The sequence below is a fragment of the Cibotium barometz genome, chromosome 25, assembly GCF_041138505.1.
Source record: "Cibotium barometz isolate CiBa-2024 chromosome 25, ASM4113850v1, whole genome shotgun sequence".
NCBI lineage: Eukaryota > Viridiplantae > Streptophyta > Polypodiopsida > Cyatheales > Cibotiaceae > Cibotium > Cibotium barometz.
In genome coordinates, this window is record NC_141070.1 from 3690001 (window position 1) to 3711526 (window position 21526).

The window sequence follows — 21526 nt, forward strand, 5'->3', positions numbered from 1 at the left end:
GGTGAGAGGGGAAAATGAGTGGAAGAGCAAGAATGAAAAAGCATTGGGACTTACTGCACTTAGTTTAAATGATGAAATCATTCATCACATCATAGGGATACGATGAGCAAAAGGTGCATGGGATGAACTCAATAAATTATTTGGCACACAAGCTAAAAATTCAAAGATAAATCTGTTAATGCAATTCTATAAATTGGATATGAAGGAAAGTGAACCTTTAATCACACACTTGAACAGATATAAAAGCATTACGCAACAACTCGCAGCTATTGGCAAAAAGGTAGAAGATGATGAGGCACTAGCAGTGCTTCTAAAGAGTGTGGACAAAGGTGAATATGAAAACATTGTAGCAACACTAAAGAATGTACCTGAATTGAAGCTACACGAGATAGAAGGAGCTCTACTAGAGCAAGAGAGCAGAGGCAAAGAGAAGAAATGGCTCGACTCAACAGCAGGAGAAGAAAAAGCATTCTTCACCCGAGGAGGATTCTCTCGAGTATGAGGACGAGGAAGAGAGGCAGAGTAGGAGGAAGGACCTTCACTTGCCACAACTGTGGAAAGCCAGGACACATGGCCAGAGACTACTACAGCAAACCCAGTGGAGAAGGAATGACATCGGCAAACTTCATGGAGGCTCCTAAGGGGAAGAGGAGTCGGATCATCTTTTCTGAGAGAGAGAGAGAGAGAGAGAAACCCCACAATCCAATGTAACCTGCCCCAACAAAGTAAAACAACCTCTGAGCCACCGCCGATGATGTAGGCCACGTGGTAGATGTATGTGTGAGCACTTTAGCCAAGGTCGTGGGCACTTGTAGTAGCCTTGGACACATAGAGAGAGAGAGTGGCAAGGACTATGAGTTTAGGGACTTCAGGGAACTGGTCGCGGACTATCAAGCAAAATAGGGTCTAGGTGTGCTAGGAGTATTCACTTGAGGGGAGGTGTTGAAATATACAAGTGAATAGGGTGTGTGCGGGAACAAGCCCTTGGCTAGAGACTGTAAAAGAGAATGTGTAAATGTGAGAGAACCTGTGAAAAGGTGAGAAGAATCTATTGGGAGAGAATAAAGGGTAGCATGAGAAGATTTAGGAAGTGTGGAGATATTTTGGGAGAGGTGGAGAGAATCAAGCAAAAGAGGTGGAGTGAATCAAGGAGAAATCAGTGGGATTTGATGCTTGGATGTAAACACTATAAATTGAGGCATTGGCCTAATGAGAATTTGCTGGTTTTTGATTATCCATGCCTACATTAAGCTATTTGTTAATTACTCACTAATCACATCTTAATTATCATCTAATCACTTTGTTAATGATGTTGATTCTAGCATTTGATCCACCATAGCTCATCACATTGCTGTAATTTTAACACATGTGTGTGTGTGTGAGAGAGAGAGAGAGAGGGGGGGCGCATATGCATGTGTGTGTGTGTGTGTGTGTGTGTTTACGAGAGAGAGAGAGAGAGAGAGAGAGAAAGAGAATAAAAGTATATTTCAATAAAATAAAATATAGATTAAATCTTTAATAAATTAAACAAATATAAATTACATAAAATAATATATATGTATATGTGTGTATACATATGTGTGTGTATTTTTATTTACATTTATAAATACCATATATATGTTACACACACACACACACACACACACACACACACACACATCATACATACATGTGTAGTCGAACACCAGATTTCTAGGAGTAAGAAAACCACAGAAAAATGTACCAGGGCTCCAAACTGCTTTAGCAAAAAAGGGAATATATATATATATATATATATCATACATACATATATGTTTATATACATGTGTACATGTATGTATGTATGTATGTGTAATATCTATTTATACTATCTATTATGTGCAACTTTTTGGGAGGGAAGGGGATGTTGGGAAGAATCAAGGACTTACATGTGTGTGAGAGGCTTCTAAGCTTGGTCAAATATGTGGTAGTATGTGTGTATGTGTGAACATACCTAAAAAGGGAGTGAACACTAATTTATATGTTTGTGTGTTTGTGTGTGTGAACCACCTCTTAGAGAGGTCACCAAATAATATCTAAACATTTGTGATGATATAAGCAACGATGTCACAGAGGCATCCTTTGTTCTTTATAAAAGGTACATGTACTTCTCATCGAAAAAATCAACTAATACAAGTCACATCAAATATCATTTTTAGTCATCTTCTCTCTCTTCTCTATCTCTATCGGCTACTCAAAAACCGTAGTCATTGTGTATCTCTTCAATCCCCCGTATGTTCTTGGCTCCATGCAAACCCTAACCCTAAAAAGCCTACATGGTATATCAAAGCTTGCACATCCCTAGTGCCTATCATCATCAAACCTTTCTGTTCACAGTTGCTCTTGCCTCTCCCCGTTGTTTTCACCCTCTGCTACTATGTCCGACTCCTTTGGCACTGTTGCCAGTACTATCGCCAAGCTTGGTGCGCCAAACTGTGCCCTCTTGCATTTTGTCCGTCACTGTAAACATCCTGCCCACTACCACATAAGTCTTTAGGATTATTAAGCCTTACAATAAGGCATAATAAAGCCCTATTAAAAGGATTATAAAGAGCATAGTCCCAAGAAGAGAGGTGACTCACAGCGACTTGTAAGGCTGTAAATTGTTCTCACAACGAGTGAGACCAGAGAGAAAATCACCATCATTAGCACCTCAGGGTAGAGAAAAGGTAAAGGGGCTCATCAACATCATGAGAGAGAGAGAGAGAGAGAGAGAGAGAGAGAGAGAGGTGGGGGGGAGACTGACAAGAAACACTAAAAGGTAAGACTAAAAAGATTATTTTTATGTAAAAGGTTTGCATATAAATAAGGTTTGGGGGATTTCAAATGGAAAATACCTAAAGCAATGGTTAATAGGCATCAAAGTCAAACGTAAAAGGGAAGTAAATGGTGTACAATGGAACCCCAAGGGCCACAGAAGTAGGTGGCCCCTTGTAGGGGTAGTTGAAGGGGCATTGGTGAATGAAAAGGCCATGCCTAGCCAATGAAAGGCTAAGGGACTGAAGTTAGAAGATCATGCATCACTTAGGCCTATATAATCATGAGTTTAGTGTCCATTTGGGATATGGTTGGGTGGAGAATCAAAGTTCTAGTCTTACAGAATCAACATCATTAACAAAGTGATTAGATGATAATTAAGATGTGATTAGTGAGTAATTAACAAATAGCTTAATGTAAGCATGGATAATCAAAAACCAGCAAATTCTCATTAGGCCAATGCCTCAATTTATAGAGTTTACATCCAAGCATCTAATCCCACTGATTTCTCCTTGATTCTCTCCACCTCTCCCAAAATATCTCCACACTTCCCAGAATATCTCCACACTTCCTAAATCTTCTCATGCTACCCTTTATTCTCTCCTAGTAGATTCTTCTCACCTTTTCACAGGTTCTTTCACATTTACACATTCTCTTTTACAGCCTCTAACCAAAGGGCTTGTTCCCGCACACACCCTATTCACTTGTATATTTCAACACCTCCCCTCAAGTGAATACTCCTAGAACACCTAGACCCTATACCAAGTTTCCCTCTTACTTGATAGTCCCCGCGAGACCAGTGTCTAGCACTCCTCCCCTCAAGTTAACTTAGCACACCTAAACCCTGTACCAAGTTTCTCTCTTACTTGATAGCCCGCGACCAGTGCCTCAAGTCCCTAAACTCATAGTCCTCGACAGTCTCTCTCTCTATGTGTCCAAGGCTTACTACAAGTGCCCGCGACCTTGACTAAAGTGCTCACACATATATCTACCACGTGGCCTACATCATCGGTGGCTCAGAGGCGGTTTTACTTTGTTGGGGCAGGTTACATTGGGTTGTGGGGTCTCTCTCTCTCTCTCTCTCTCTCTCTCTCTCTCTCTCTCTCTCTCTCTCTCTCTCTCTCTCTCTCTCTCAGAAAGGATGATCCGACTCCACTTCCTTTGGAGCCTCCATGAAGTTTGTCGATGTCATTCCTTCTCCACTGGGTTTGCTGAGCAGTCTCTAGCCATGTGTCCTGGCTTTCCACAGTTGTGGCAAGTGAAGGTCCTTCCTCTTACTCTGCCTCTCTTCCTCGTCCTCGTACTCGAGAGAATTCTCCTCGGGTGAAGAATGCTTTTTCTTCTCCTGCTGTTGAGTCGAGCCATTTCTTCTCTTTGCCTCTGCTTTCTTGCTCTAGTAGAGCTCCTTCTATCTCATGTAGCTTCAATTCAGGTACATTCTTTAGTGTTGCTACAATATTTTCATATTCACCTTTGTACACACTCTTTAGAAGCACTGCTAGTGCCTCATCATCTTCTACCTTTTTGCCAATAGCTGCCAGTTGTTGCTTAATGCTTTTATATCTGTTCAAGTGTGTGATTAAAGTTTCACTTTCCTTCATATCCAATTTGTAGAATTGCATTAACAGATTTATCTTTGAATTTTTAGCTTGTGTGCCAAATAATTTATTGAGTTCATCTCATGCATCTTTTGCCCATCGTATCCCTGTGATGTGATGAATGATTTCATCATTTAAACTGAGTGCAATAAGTCCCAATGCTTTTTCATTCCTGCTCTTCCACTCATTTTTCCCTCTCGCCTCTGGGCATTCATCTCTTCCCTCAACTAGCCCCCACAGATTTTTTCTCATGAGCAAATACATGGTTTTTGTCTGCCATGTGTAAAATTGCTCCCCATTAAATTTGGCTATTTCTTGTGCTGTACTCATGATTATGTGAAGGGGGTCTTACCTCGTGATCCAATTTCAAGATTCAAGGGTAGTGTCTACCCTTTTACAACTCAATCTGGTGTTTAAGAGATGATTTTTACAACAAATTTATCAGCATAAAATCACCAGAAATTACATTAAATCAAGGGTAACCAATTTGTACGGAATGGTTGGAGTATCAAACCAACTCTGAATTGCAATCTGAAGTTATAGGGATCTGTATCAGATACCTAATGGTTAATTTGAACCCTCAATTGCACCAAAATATAGTGATTAGCACTGATTAATCACTGATTAGCAAATTAATCCTTGTTTTGTGTTCAGAAGACAGAGTATGTGGGGAGTCCAGATCTGGTGCCTTAGACTTCAAATGAGCTCAAATGCTTTCAAGGCCATCAATAACAATGAGTCTAGTAGAGGATTAAGCCAATAAACACAAGATTTGACCAAATATTGAATGCTTAATCTCTGTTTTACCAAAGTCACCTGCAGATTTGATGAAGAGCTTGGATATCACTGTAGACTTGATCAGATCGATTTCTAACTTTAGCAGCTTGTAGAGCATGCTTGAAAACCCTTGGAGCTATGAGGAATTAGAGCAATTTGATTTCATGAAGTAGAAAATGCAGATTTCCTCCAAAAAAAGATGCATGCTAAAATCGCGATTTCTCCTGCATCCGACGGCGGTTTGCTGCGTTGTTTCGACTAGCTAGAGCGCAAGGGTGTTGGCTATCTATGGCTAGAAGGGTTTGGGCTAATTTTAAGTGTGCAAGGAGAGGGAGCTCCTCCACTGGCTGGGGGTGCAGAGACTAGTTGAAAAAAGAGGGAAATTTTATAATTTTCTATAAATCCTAATTAGCAAAGTGATTAGCAAGATAATGGGCTCACAAATTGATGGATTCTAGGCTTGGATCTGATACCATGTTGAAATTACAGCAATGTGATGAGCTATGGTGGATCAAATGCTAGAATCAACTTCATTAACAAAGTGATTAGATGATAATTAAGATGTGATTAGTGAGTAATTAACAAATAGCTTAATGTAGGCATGGATAATCAAAAACCAGCAAATTCTCATTAGGCCAATGTCTCAATTTATAGAGCTTACATCCAAACATCTAATCCCACTGATTTCTCCTTGATTCACTCCACCTCTCCCAGAATATCTCTACCTCTTTTGCTTGATTCTCTCCACCTCTCCCAGAATATCTCCACACTTCCCAGAATATCTCCACACTTCCTAAATTTTCTCATGCTACCCTTTATTCTCTCCCAGTAGATTCTTCTCACCTTTTCACAGGTTCTTTCACATTTACACATTCTCTTTTACAGCCTCTAACCAAGGGCTTGTTCCCGCACACACCCTATTCACTTGTATATTTCAACAAAGATGCAGTCCATATTTTTCTACAAAAATGGTAAGATTTGTATCTTTTAAGAAATGTGTCTGATCATAACCGCCCCATTGAAGCTAGCCTATCCTAAGGAAAAGCTTATAAGTGGTGGAATGAGTTTAGCGAAAGCTAATTCTTGGAATTTATCCAAGGAATTATTCTTAAAGGAATATCTTCCTGAAAATGAAGAAGATTGGATTTGGGAGGAGTGGGATAAGTTTTCTATGGAACAAAAGAATTTAAATCTCACTTCTTGCTATAGAGAAATTGTCTTAAAACTTAAGGGCATAGACAATTTTCAAAAAGTAAGAGGCTTCATAGAGGCTTGAAAAGCAAGTACAAGAAGGAAGTTCAGTCCAAAGAGCCAAAAAACTTAGATGAGGCTGTAGGATTTGCAAAAAAAATTTGGCGATACCATGGGTTACATTTGGACCCAACGTGATTAAGAAACTTAAGTTGCCTCAACTCCCAAGTTCCCATAAGTATATAGTATCATTAGCCAATGGCTATGATAAAGATGAGTGGGATACTGTGGTAAACCTATTTGGGATAAAAATTCAAGAGTATGAAGCACTTTTGGATTTTCAAGTAATGTGTTTGTTTCGCAGATGTAATTCTTGGGAGAGAATGGTTATTTTCATGAGGGGAAACACTTTCGAGAAGCTATTTGCAGTATACACTAACATTTGAGCATAAAGAAAAATTTATTACATTGCAAGGAGAGCACAATGTACCATCTTCTCCTTTGGTATGTAATTTTGAGCTCTAAAAGCTTCATCAAGATAATGAAATAGAACAAATGTTTTTTTGTTATGCAATGCCTCAATTTAAAAACCATTGTGAAAAGCTTGATTCAAGTATTTGTGAAGTAGTTAATTTCTTTGAACAATTTATTAGAAGATTTTAAAGATGTTTTTCTGAAAACATTGCCAAAAGATTTACCTCCAGATAGAGGGATAAATCATCCCATAGAAGTTTTGAAGTATTCAAAGCCAACTAGTAAGCCATCTTATAGAGTAAGTTTGACTGAAATACAAGAAGTTGAAAAACAATTGACTGAATATTTAGAACAAGGCTTTATTAGGCCAAGTAAGTCTTCCAAGGCTTCACCAATATTATTGGTAAAGAAAAAAGATGGATCTATGCGCTTGTGCATTGGTTATCGTGGAATGAATGCAATTGTAAGAGTGACAATAAAAAATAATTTTCTTATTCCCAGTAATCAAGTCCTAGAAGATATACTTTGAGTATATGTTGATCATAAGCAAAACAATTGGGATAAGTATCTTCCATTATTAGAATTTACTTATAATAGTGCTAAACATTATGTTCTACCAGTTCTAGTCCATTCATGCTAATGTATGGATTTCAACCTAAAGCACCCATAGTTGTTGGGTTACAAAAAGAAAAATTACAAAATGTAAAAGACTTTCTTAAAGACATGCAAGAAATGCCGAACATTGCAAAAATCAATGTTAAAAAAGTGTTGGATCGTTCTATTAGTTATGAGAAAGGTAAAAGAAGACCAATTAATTTTGAGGAAAGTGATTTAGTTTATGTAAAGATTTTTGAAAAGTCAGAAACTTTAAAAAGTACAAAAGTTTCAAAATTAAGTCCAAGGTATTGTGGTCCTTATACAATACTTCAAAAAATTAGAAGTGTAACTTACAAGGTAGCTTTACCTAAAGGATCCAGAGTACATCCTGTGTTTCATGTTAGTAGACTGAAATGCAAGATAAGAAACAATGATAACATCATTGAAAAAGAAGCAATAATTGATTTTATAACCACCTATTCAACAATGGTTGATTTTATAGAACCACCTATTCAACAATGGTTGATTTTATAGAACCACCTATTCTTACACATGAGCCTGAAAAGATTCTTGAAGTTCGAGAAAAAAAACTAGACATTCTGTGTTTAAAGAATGTTTAGTAAAGTGGAAAGATAGACTAGAAAAAGAATCAACTTGGAAAAAAATGGCTACACTAAAGAAAAAGTTTCCTGAGTTTGTTTTCGAGGACAAACTTTTCTTTGAAGGAGGAAGAAATGTTATGAGACTGAAATATATAAATATATAATATAATAAGTATAAAATATATAGAACACAAATATGTATAATAACAATATACAAACATATTATAAGTATAAAAATTAAATAAACATATATTAAATCTATACTAATATATGATAATATTATATCTATATACAAATAAGAAAATTAAATATGATATATATATATATATATAATACATATATAATAATATAATATAAATCTACATATATATAAAATATATATAAACACATTCACATACGTATGCGTGCAAAGTCACGTGAGAGAGAGAGAGAGAGAGAGAGAGAGAGAGATTCTATATGTGTGTTTGCGAGACAGGTGTGAGAAGAGAGTGAGTATGTGGAAGAGAGGGTTGTGTTTGTGTACGTGATAAGAGATAAAGAGAATGCATGTGAGACACATAGATATGCATCTATGTGAGTCGCACAAACACATGCACATGCATACACACATGCACATGAATGTATGCAAGCGTGCACGCACGCGCATGCATGCACTCACATGCTTGCACATACATACACACGCATAGATGTATACACACATACACTTGCATACGCACATACATATGTATGAACATATCCATACAAACAAAAACTTCATGCCGCAACGTATGCACATATGCATACAAGCAAATCCCAGCAACGTGTGGTCTTAGATTTTTCAATTTCAAGTTATTTAGTTTTCTTGCCAGCATCTCTCATGCAGAGGAAGTTGTCATCAATGCAATTTGTTCCATCTTTCCAGCATCAGTCATGCAGAGGAAGTAGTCTTCAATGCGACGATGCCAAAGAATGAGATTTAATTAAATCCACCCAATCAGCTGTGCAAGGAATATGCCCTAAATTGGGCATATGGCACTTAGTGTTTAGCATCTTTTTAATATTATGAAGTACAAGCAATTTTTGAGTTGGAAATTATGAGTTTTACTGAATTTAGCACGTTTTTTACTGAATTTAGCACCTTCAATAGTAACACGTAAACATATTAATATTATATAACCACACATTCGTGTGGGGGAGAATTGGCACACTTCCCTCAAAAAAAAAGAGACCAAGGAACATGCCCTTCCTCGGGAACAACATAACACATTGAGTTTGGCAAGTGGAGTTCAGAAAACTTTCCTCTAAGTACGTTCTTTACACAATGCCATGCAGATCTTTTGAATTATCGTCTAACCTTTTCCCCCTCATGCATCATATCATCAGTTGGTGCTTTTGATTTCATGTCAAACCATCAACCCCCTCTTCCATGCAATTTTTTTCGCACATATGCTGCAATAGACCATCATAGAGGAGCCAAAACATTCACCTCATCTTTCCCCCTCATGCATCACCGTGGGGTGCGTCTTTTGACTTTATGTCAAACCATCAACTTTATGCTGCAATAGACAATCACAAAGGAGCCAAAACATTCACCTCATCTTTTCCCCCACATATATAGATTCTCAAACATTAGAAAGAAAGTACAGCGTGATGAAAATAGACTTTTTGATACTTAAGAAATGTGACCTTGAGATAACACACAAATGTGACCTTGAAATAACACAACTTAAATCTCTTACAACCCAAGTGTAGGCATGCGGAGGTATGTCCACCTTGGTGCTCACATCATATAAGAATAGATTACTTGAGGTGCAAACAGACACTGAAGAGCAAAAGTTGAAACAGCGATATGAGAGTTGAACTGCATGATTACGCATCCAATACATATACAACAAAAGAGCTCGGTACCACAGTCCAGCACCGTGTTTCCAGCAAGGCATTCTACAATCTTGAGGGATATGCCAAATCCGAAACTCGGGCTGCTTCAACAACATGGCAATGTACTCCATGTGAGCCTAAATTTCCCAATTATGCTCAGCTGGATAATTCTGCAAGAAAAGAATATCATGTGTTCTCATCCTTTCTGTGCCCACGCAAAAGGAGGAATATCAACAGCATAGAAATATGACAATCAGAGGAAAGGAGGAACTGACCTTGTCATGGACAAAGAAAGTAAAATAAAATGTTAAGCTCACCATCAAATACATACTTACATTCAGAGAAAGGAGTATTGCACCGAGCAGCAAATCTCATGCTTCCAACAACTTCTTGATATCATTCTGCAAAGAGATAACGCGTAAACAGCATTAAATACCCATGAGAACTGCGAGTAATGATGTCATCTCCCATGGATATGCACTGTTAAGTGCTATAAGAGTTTACAAGTGAAGCAAAAGCTCATAGAGAAAGACTCACCTCAATCTTCAGGGGAGAAGTGGTGGGAGCATATCGCTGAACAACCTGCCCTTTTTTGTCAACTAGAAATTTCTCAAAATTCCATTTGATATTGTCGCCAAGCAAACTACCCAGAAGCCCTGAACTTTTACTTACTTTCAGAAATTTGTATACCGGTGCTGTGTTCTCACCGTTAACATCAACCTGTAGGAGAAGAAAACAGCAGCTACAGAATTGAAGCCCACAAAGCAAAATCCCAACAAGAGCTTTTGTCAAGTCTAAATTACTGTTGGGGCAACAACAAAAAAAGAAATGTACAAACAGGCATTGCAGGTCCAAGGCAAGTAAGCATAAGGTTTAAAAACAGAACCAACCTTATCAAAAATAGGATACTCTGCCTTGAACCTGGAGCAAGCAAACTCTTTGATCTGCTGATTGGTCCCAGGTTCCTGACCTCCAAATTGATTGCATGGGAAAGCCAAAACTTCAAAATCTACAACACAGAAAAACAAAAAAAAGCTTCGTAACCTGTGACATATTTATTTGCATGGATACACATGAAGAAACCCAATCTCCAGGTGTAATAAGAATCTTATTAAGAACTCTAGCAATTCTATGAGGGCTTGGGAATATGTCGCAAAGCATTTTTGGGGTTAAGATTGATCAAGGTCTTACCTTCACCCTTCAGCTTGCTATACAGCTCAGCCAGCTCATTGTAATTGGAAGTTGTAAGACCACTGCACAAATTGCACCACTAGGCACATATTATATTCTACTGCAATTAAAACACAGGTTATACCAAAATATGAAGAAAATGGTGCAACAAGTAATACCAGCGGGAGGCCACATTCACAATCAGCAGAACCTTGCCTTTATAATTACTCAAACTCACGTCCTTACCATCAATATCCTGTACCCAAATGGAGGTTACTATAAGCATCACAAGAACACATGAAAAAAAAATCAACCACACTTCCAAATGCATGAGATTCTCAACGATACAAAGAAGTGCTTACATGATGGCTTCTCAGCCAGGGATATATTAATGGCTGTAAACGATACACACATTGAGGGCAAGGTTCATAAACTCATGCAACCTCATTGTTGCCAACATTGTAAGATGCTTCTAGGGTTTGCCAATGTACAAGGGTTGTCATGGTATGGAAGTTAATGTAACACCAACCCATCCCATGGACATGAACCGCTAGTGTGAACTATGTCCAGAATTCCTTGCAAATAGTACTATGAACATGAACTGCTTTAATATCACAATTGCACCTACCTCTGGGGTCATGTCATAATACAAGCATGCTCTAATACATTTCGAAGATGTGAATGCAGATACCACAATACCCTCTTTTTCTTTTTCTTTTTGATCTTTTTCGTGGGGGCTGGGCGGGTGTGCCAAGCATAGCCTTGTGCAAGTGCAAACGTAGACCAAAAGAAGTACATTAAACTCATTTGGAACAGCAATGACTATGTCAGATGAGGATGGTGGCAGAAGAGTTATTTCTGCAAAGGAGACACACCTTTTGCTGCAAATCTGCGCACATATGTAGTAAATATGAATAGATATAAATGGAGACAGCTAGCACATGGGCCACAGTATTAACTAGACGCTAGAAGTATGATCTCGCACACTGCCATGACGTATGACCTGAAAGTCTGCATAAGCATGATCTCATAAGCAATGAGCATGACTTCAAGGAACAGGTATAGCAAGCTTAATCTTCTTCAATTCCGATATCTATGCTCCCGGCTGAATGACAAGCAGCATTATCAGGCATTTTGCAGCTGTAACACTCCAAAGGCGCAGTTCTCCGCAGCCAATGAGGTGATAGCTCGAGTGGTAAAGGTCTTGGTTCAAAACCCCACAAGGTGCTTCCTCGGTAGCTTCACCTACGGGCGGATTAAAAAGTGCCTAGGGGGTGGACATCTATGGGCGGTGGGTGGACATCTACGGGCGGTGAAAATGATAACTACACAAGGATCTTGAGCCTTAGGCTGATTTTGGGGGGAAAAAAAGGGGGCGCAGTTCTCTACAAGCGCCCTAGAACTGCAAATCCATGATGCATAGCATATCCATGCTACATGATCCCAAGAAACAACCATGATATGCGACACATCCAGGATCAAAACCTCATGATATATGTCCCCAATGGGTGCCGTACCACAAGCATGGCACGGGAGTGTATGGCAAGCATGTTACGGGGGCGTGCGACAAACTAACGAAAGAAAGGGGGCCATACGGCAGGCATGATGCAACTTGCATTATGACAAGAACACTGATTATGGACGATAGAAAAAGAATTTGGGCCTGCACATACCTTGACAGTGAATTCGTGAATGCTCTGCTCCGCGACTGCGGCGGCCGAGGCGGAGCCAGCCATTCGGGAGGGTTTGAGGCGGAGCAGAGGAGGAGAGGGCGCGCACAGCTTGTGGGCGAAGGAGGCCCCGAAGAAAGCCGTAGAGCACGAAGGGGACACAGAGGCGGACAGGGAGCTGTAGAAGCGACAAGGTGAGGCCGTCGGGCTACTGCTGTTATTGTTTGCTCCAGAGGTGCGAACAGATGTGAAGCGTGCTATCACAGCTAGCGGGCAGGCACTCAGAGAAGAGAGCAGGGCCATCATCTGCAGGGAGCAAGATCGCTGAACGCACGTCAATGTTTCCTTCACCGAATGCAGGCTTATGCAAAGCGCCCTACGTTTCACTCCCACGTGTCACTCCTCTCACGTGTCAATGAATATAGCCAACCTATGTGTTTACATACGTGTACAATTCATCTCCTTTCCTTGTAGTAGATCACCATGCACCACGGTGGTAATATAGGGGGCCCTGCTCCTTTTAGAGGAGTTTAACTTCAAAATAATCCTAAAGCCTGAAAAAGTCCATTTCACAATTGAAACTGCCTTCCTTGATTAATCTCATCGAAACCAAAAGAAAAGCAAGTCCTAGATCAATTTCCCAATGCGAAGATATTTACATGGGGGCTGACGGACTCAAAATGGCAAGAGATACATGTCCACTAGGGAGCTACCAGAAGGGCTTGCAAAGAATTGGAACAAGGCTATGTTACTCACATCACAGAGATACACACTGATTGCCGAAGCGTTATACTGCCTCAGAGCAGATATGGTGTTGTGGAATCAGTGATACCAAGATTGCAAAAATGTTTTACATTCAACCACGGAATTTGAGGAAATATTGTGTTGACATACATGGAACAAATTTTAAGTGGGCTTTTGGTGGTCGAAAACGTAGGATTGACTGCTTAAGTGACGAGGCCGTTTAGTGTGTGGTTGATTTTTGGAAACTAAACACGAGGGCTTCTCCAAATAAGAAAAACGTTTACAAGCAGTGGGTTGGTAGAAAGCAGTATATGAAGTGCATCCTGTCCACTACCTAGAGCTCACTGAGGTACATATGTTACACAAAACTACTTTCAATACTATATCATACTAAAAAATGCTTAATAGTATTTTTATTGCTTTCTAGTAAGTACTCTATTTCACATACTACTGTGAACATAGCTCTTTTGAATTGACTACTTACCATGTATATAAAACTTGCATATACTACATATTCTTTAAGGATCCCTTACTATACATAGTAGACTACATAAATATTATGCTCAGTGTTCATATTTTACACATAGTACTTTAGGACTTTATTTATGAGAATGCACTATTTCTATATAGTATTTTCATGCTTGAAGTGTTGAGAATATAGTACTATATGGTACCAAATATACGGAACCTTTAGCGGTGTACATATAGCCATAGTACTCTAGTAATATATAGAAAAGTTTATACATTACTTATTACCGAGTTTTAAAAATATCTATGTTCAACACATGTGGGCTTGTATTACATGCATTTGTCAAATCTATGAGCATAATGCTAGATTAACTCGATACACCTTGCATGGATATCCGATTGTCCTTGGGCAATTAAGCATTAGCTCTCATATGTAGCTTTGTTGACACATGCGTCCCTAGCTGTCCATTTGTTGTTTTGCTTAGAATTTAGGGGAAATGATCCCACTAGATGAGTGACTCAAGGCATTGGCAATGTGCCCCTTGGTGATTCCTTCTATGTGTTAGTGGCCACTTTCTCATGTTGGATGTTGTTGTGTGAGGCTTAATTGTCTACATGTGCTTTCTTCTTGCCCTTCCCCAATCGTGCTGGCTCTTGAGAAAGTGTTCTTCGTGAGTTAGTATTAGTGAGTTAGTATTAGTGAGTTATTATCAAGCTCCAAGGCCATAACTAGGCCTATGCCCCTGAGCACCAACTTTTGCTTGCAAGCCTTTCTGTGGTGGCCTGGGGGATCTCTTTCTCTTGGCTTGTTTAAGGGTAAGAGAGTTGGCTTGGGTGAGTCTACTTATTTTCTAGTGGGCTTCTTAGGAGTTTGTGTAGAGACTTGGCCTCTCTATATGACAACTATAGAAGGGCTTCGAGGTCAGAATCGATGATTCTTGTAAGAATCCTATATCGATGTATTATCCTCCCGGTGTTAAGATCTTCTCAATCTCCTAGTAAACATGCTTAGCAAAATTTGCACTGCTCACTATCTTGCTCTCCTATAAGCTTTGTAGTGTTTTAGCAATACCCTAGAGTGTTTTAGCAAAGTTTTAATATTAGGTGGGGTTGACCCACTATCAATTTTCTTATTTGCTTTCAAGTATTCATGACCTACACAAACCTAGGCATGTATGGAACACTCTTCCACCACGCTAATCATGGGAACTATGCCAAAATTCCAATTTCAATTTGATTTGTGCAAGTGCAAGAACCTTGAGGTGATCTTGATTTAGGATACACATCGAGGCAAATTCCAATTGCAATGTGATTTGTGCAAGTGCAATTACCTTGAGGTGATCTTGATTTGGGATACAAATAGACGTAAATTATAGTCTGATTATTAACCTGTAGATGGGTTTTATTCTTTAATTAAGGTTTTTGTGTGTGGGACCCAACAATTTCAAATTAAAATTCCCTCTTAGTTGATATTGGGACGTACAATACTATAGGAAATTGTCACTTTTTTTTTAAATGGAAGTGATAGGAAATCCTCAACCATTTGTTCAAATGGATCAGGTTCTTTCTTGCTTGGACTCTTCTTGAAGATATTCATTAGGCCGCTCTAGAATTGCTTCTAGAGCCTCTAGTATTTCAAGAGGCACCAAGCAAGTGGCTCAATTGGGTATGTGATTTGGGTGATAGTGTCTATGTTCTTTTCTTTTTTTGAGCCTTCACTCATTTTTCCCTTGAGACCCTTGGACCAATTACTTGTCCTCTTTGTGTATAAATTTCTCCTCTGCAAGGTCAAGTATCCTCTTTGGCCTTTGGGGATTGGTGGGAGATCTTGTACAACATCACTATCTACCTAAATATCTACCTAAAATGATGGTAAGTTTCATATGAAGAGATAATTGATGTGGAAATTATAGTAGCTCCCTTGTCTAGTCTTCTCTAGAAAGTGATCTTATTTTGTATGTACCACCTAAGTTTCATACTCAGAGGTAGTTGATGTGGAAATTATAGTAGTGCCCTTGTCTAGTCTGCTCTAGAAAGTGATCTTGTTGTCACCTTTCCAAGTTTGCCATGATTAATTCTTTTTTTGCCAGTTGAATTGGACATATCACTTCCTTGCATGCATGTGTTTCTACTATGCTCTAGAAAGTGATCTTGTTGTCGCCTTTCCTAGCTTATCATGATCTCTTCTTTTTTACTAGTTGAATTGGACGTATCACTCCCTTGCATGCCGTGTTTCTATATATGGAGGATCCTTATCTCTTTTATGAACTTAACAATTGTGTCACACATGCCGATTTTTGTAGAACCAGTCTATGAACAGTCCCCTACTTCCCAACCAGCCTTAGTACAATGATAGAAACCTGCTAGCATTGTTATAATAGGAATGCATTATCTATAATTTTGGAGCTCTTTTTAGATATCTTGATTTGAAGCACATGTACCTAATCACTAAAAAGGCCCTTAAGCCTATTGTTTTTTTTATAACCATCACATTAATATATAGCATATGTTATAGTTAAATATATGATGATTTTAAGATATGATGGTGGTGCATATCTATGTTTTAAGATATGATGGTGGTACTTATCTATCCATATCACCATGTTTTAAGATATGATGGTGGTACATAGATCTATCTTGGTGGTACATATCTATCTTACTATGCTATCACCTTACCCCTCTATTTATTTCTTTTTCTTAGACACACACACACACACACACACACTCACTCACTCACATACGTATGCACATACACATACACATACACATACACACATAACACATACACATACACATACACACATAACACACACACACATGCACACATATGTACACTCTCTCTCTCTCTCTCTCTCTCTCACACACACACACACACATGCACATATAAACACATGTACATGCATTTACACGTACTCTCTCTCTCTCTCTCTCTCACACACACACACACACACACACACTCACGTACGTATGCACATACACATACACATACACATACACACATAACACACACAGACATACACACAAATGCATGCACACGTATGTACACACTCTCTCTCTCTCTCTCTCTCTCTCTCTCTCTGTCACACACATACACACACACACACACACACACACACATGCACATATGAACAAATATACATGCATGCACACGTACTCTCTCTCTCTCTCTCTCTCTCTCTCTCTCACACACACACACACACACACACACACACACACACACATTACACCCTCCCCCCACATATACACAACCACCCCTCCATGTTAATCCCATTTTGGATTAACAAGTATGCTCCTCCAATTGAGGACCTTAATAAATGTCATGAAAAGGCACTATAAAAGTTGTACATTATAAGATATTTGCCACCCTAGAAACCTTCACGGCGTGAACCATTTTTGTTCACGACATGAACCCATTATTTTTCACAACGTGAAACCTTATCTCTTCACGGTGTGAACTTTTTCCTACAATCTCACGCCTTAATAAAATCCAACTCATGAGCTTAGTATAGTCAGGTTAAGGCTATGGAGGTCTTGAAAAGATTGACACCCATAAGGTAACGTGGAATTCTGATTCTAAGAGCAAAATTTTTAAATATGTGAAAGTGCAGAAAATCGTTCATGACATGAACTATTTTCTGACACTTCACGCCATCTCACGGCCTCAAGAATAGGTCGACAGAATCTGATCAAAAACTTAATTGGGACAGCAAAATAGCTCATCAAATCATACATACATGCACTTAAGGTCTTGCAAGCAAATCGGAGATGACCTTACACCTGATGATAGTGCATCAAATCACCCAAGATCTTCCTATCAAAAAAGTGTGGGTTCATGCCACTCAATAAGCATTCAGTTGAGTGTATTAAGGAATTTGACCACTGTTGAAACTAGTAGTGAAGAGTCCATGGAAGGAGGCCTAAGGTACTTTGGGTTTGGGGAAGAGGAGAAACCACCCTCCCCAACTAGATCCAATGGTATCATTGATATCGCCCAGGGATTTTTTGGTCTCCAAACCAGTCATGAGACGAAGATGTGCAATCTACAGGCATGAGTTTGTCAACCAGCGCTGGACTTGGTCCAAGGAAAGAAGTGCCCATCTAAACGTCAAATTCAAGGTTGTCGAACACCGACACCCCCTGAATGAGACGGGACATGGAAAGTGTAGCCAAGACGGGTCAAGTATTCTTCCCAACCTTGGAGGAAGTAGAGTTAGATCTAAAAAGGATCGAGGTGAAACGACAACTATGAGAGTTGAGCTTAAGTAAATAAGAGCTTGATACTCGAAGGGTGAGAGCTAAACAAACGGAGATGGGAGGTTTAAACTTACTCCAATCACAGGGTAAGGAGCTGGAATTAGTTATGGGAAGAAGTGAGGGAGAAATACCAAACTTAAAACCCATAAATAAAGAGCCCAGAGCTGAGGAGGGGTTTGTAATCCTAGAAGAAGAGGATAATATAGCAAGAGCGGCAGGTGAAGTGGAGGACCGTTTGTACACCAAAAAGGACATTGAGTAGATGATCAATCATCCTACGTTCCTACAAGACATGGAACTTTTAATTCTGCAAAGGTGTACAGAGGCAACTAATGATAAGCCACTCCAAGGTGCAGTGGGAGGACCATCCCATAGACCGGAGATACCTAGAAGAGCCAACACAGGAAGAGGACGAGGTCTAGGTAGGGGGGGAGCAATTCCATATTGAAAAAAATGTTGGGTGGTCCCTTCCCTTAAAATGGTGTAGCTCAAGATTTGGATCCTATAAAATGTCACTTTTAAAAGCTACTAAGAGTCACTTTTAAAGTGTCATTTTGTTGCACAATAAATTTCCAAATTTCCAAATTCTCCTTTCTTTCATATCTTACTTTCCCTCTTTTACATATGTAGAACTCACTATCCTTCCTTTCAACACCTCCCTCCTCTCTCCCTCCCTCCCTCCTCTTTCCATCCCTCCTCCCTCCTACCTCCTCCCACATTGCCATTCTCCCTGCCTCTCCCCCTCATATGATGAAGGGCAAAGAAATTAGTGACTTGCATTTACTTATAGCCTCCCCATGTTACCTCAATCAAGCATGCATAAGGTTGTACAAGATCTACCCACAATGAATTCGTACTCTTAATATTTTTATATATAACATTTGTGTATCTTTTGTGCATGTAAAATTTGTTCGCATGAAATTTCAATATTGTTAAATTTTGTGCATGTAAAATTATTTTGTTTGTGCACATAAAATTTATCTACATGAAATTTTAATATTATTAATTTTATGCATGTAAATTGTTTTTATTTGTGAGTAATTTTTTTCCGTGTGAAATACATGAGTGGGTAAAGTTTTTCTATTAACTAGGTTCTATACACAATAAAGTTTTTTTATTAACTAGGTTCTATACATGGTAAAGTTTATAATACATGAGTTTTATGTGTGTTAACTTTTTCCTATCCCACTATAGCCTCTAACATATTCTTTAGAAATGGGTCCTTTTCAACCTAGCCCAATTTAGCCTATAACATATTCTTCAGCAATGGATCCTTTTCAACCTAGCTTGTTGGATTTTCTTGAAAAGATGGGGTAGGGCTTGTAGGTAGGAAGGATAAGCTCTTACCAATCTTCTGTGAAAAGATGGGGTAGGGCTTGTAGGTAGGAAGGATAAGCTCTTACCAATCTTCTGTGGATTTTATTGAAAAGGTAGGGCTTGTAGGTAGGAAGGTTAAGCTCCTACTACTAATATTTTGTGGAAAAATTGACAAACAACAAACTCTAATATTGCCCATCAATTTATTCCATGAGATCACTAAGTACCTGTAGGCCGTTGTTGCTGCCAAACTCTTTAAAAAAACACTGGAGGGCGTTGACAAGCAGTGGGTTCGTGTTAATTACCTTAGCTACCTTTTTAAAGACGATAAGGCATTTCTCAAGTGCTTAAAAAGGTTTTGTGAGCAATTTTCTACCGCGGAATTATACCAAACACTAACCATCGACGAAGTGATGACCCTTGAGATTGGCAATTTGGGGACAAGCTTCTTGTCATGGGACATGATAGTGATCGCCTTCCTGCATGAGTCCAAAGCACAAGGAGGGTCATCATCCCCTCAAAGGGAAAGAAGCAGACAAGTCGTAACCTAGTAGTGCACATGTTTCATCGTGCTGAGATACCAGAAATCCATAAGCCCTTGGACCCTGCAGTAGTAGTAGGTGAAATGGTGGGCTAGTGCTCCCATTTGAGGACAAGGCTAAAGAATTAATTATATTCAAGAAGGAGGAGATCGTTGATCTCCTCCCTCAACTTGATATCAAACTCTTAAACTTTATCATCATGAATAGGTAGAGTTTTTATTTTTAGATGATATTCAAAAGACCATGGGCCTCAGGGAGAATGAAGCATTCTCAGGGAGAATGAAGCATTGTCTATCCTTTTCCAACATATTAGGTCAACTCAAGATTGACTATAGTGATAATGACTTCACAAAGTCTGTGGAGTACCTATCATATGGTTTCAATTATTCTATTAAGGACAGTTGCTTTGACCCTACTTATAATTGGTTTGCTCCAATACTGTATCCCATCATTTAATCAGCAAAAGTTTTGCAAAACAAATTAAAAGAGCAACTTCAAGTAACCTATACACTTTCAATGAAAATTTTGAAAATGAAATAGAGAAGGCGCTTACACCTTGTGGATCTTAGTCTTCTTTTTCTTACACCATTACATTCAGCCAATGAGTCTACCACTTGTCGCTTCCTTTTTCTTTCGTTGAATCCCATGGGCATATTCTTTATGTTTGTAAGGTGTTTTTGAAGATTTTGAGCCATTCTCTTTAAAATGAAAGTGTTGTTACATAGCTTAACTTTATCAACTTCTAGTACTCTAATGTTTTTATCCATGATAATGTGTTCTCCTTCTAATACCTTTATCTTAGCAGTTAGCTCATCAACTTATTCTTGCATCCCTTTAATTTTGCTGACTCACTAGAATAAGATTCTTTGCTTATAACCTTCTTTGTGCTTCATCTAGAGCTAAGAAGTGTAGCCTTCTACAATCTCCAAGAAGACTATCGACCATCACCCAAAAAACATAGAAACATAGTTACATTTTAAAAGGGGGTGGAGCACCTAATAGATGTTCACCTGAATGAGCATTCTCCTTGCATGTGAGAGGAAGAAGAGAAGATGCAAGGGTTGGTTTGGGAGCATGCACTTAGCCAACCCTGAAAGGGGTAACTGCTCAATGTGAGGCCACTAGGGGCTCACTCCACCACCACTTGTGTCACCCAAGTGGAGCTTTCCTTGAGCTAGGTAGGGAGCAATGAGAGAAGGAGCTATGGAAATCTCAGCTCCTATCTCAATGCCTTCATGTGTGAAAGAGGGAGAGAGAAAGAGAGAAGAAGAAGAAGAAGAAGAAGAAGAGGAGGGGAGGAAGGAAGCATCACCTACAAGCACACACTCACAATCAAGCAAGCAAACATGCATCAAAACACAAGCTCACCACTATAGCCACAAGAGAGCAAGAGATAAGAAAAAGAAAACTTAATCTTGAAAATGGGATTCTATGAGCTCTCTTTTTACAATGGCTAGTCACCCATTAACAATTGGGGGCCCAAAAATGGT

At 39.1% G+C, this 21526-nt stretch overlaps 1 protein-coding gene across 1 annotated transcript; it reads right to left on the reverse strand.

Annotated features, from left to right (window-relative positions):
* Positions 1-9829: 9829 nt before the first annotated feature.
* LOC147624154 (putative phospholipid hydroperoxide glutathione peroxidase) lies at positions 9830-13113 on the reverse strand. Its single transcript, XM_086819083.1, has 7 exons — positions 12715-13113; positions 11221-11297; positions 11063-11124; positions 10762-10880; positions 10409-10591; positions 10207-10272; positions 9830-10041 (listed from the first exon to the last, which is right to left on the reverse strand). The coding sequence occupies exons 1-6, from the start codon at positions 13015-13017 to the stop codon at positions 10243-10245; spliced, it is 774 nt and encodes a 257-aa protein (XP_086675209.1). The 5' UTR covers positions 13018-13113; the 3' UTR covers positions 9830-10041; positions 10207-10242.
* Positions 13114-21526: the final 8413 nt, after the last annotated feature.

What these genes read in the sequence shown, in the direction of transcription:
- LOC147624154 (XM_086819083.1), bottom strand. Translation starts at nt 13,017, where the DNA reads ATGATGGCCCTGCTCTCTTCTCTGAGTGCCTGCCCGCTAGCTGTGATA. An exon ending in GTGAATGTGGCCTCCCGCTG is followed by an intron (nt 11,125 to 11,220) that starts GTATTACTTGTT and finishes CAATTTGTGCAG; the next exon opens with TGGTCTTACAACTTCCAATT. An exon ending in CTTCTCCCCTGAAGATTGAG is followed by an intron (nt 10,273 to 10,408) that starts GTGAGTCTTTCT and finishes ATCTCTTTGCAG; the next exon opens with AATGATATCAAGAAGTTGTT.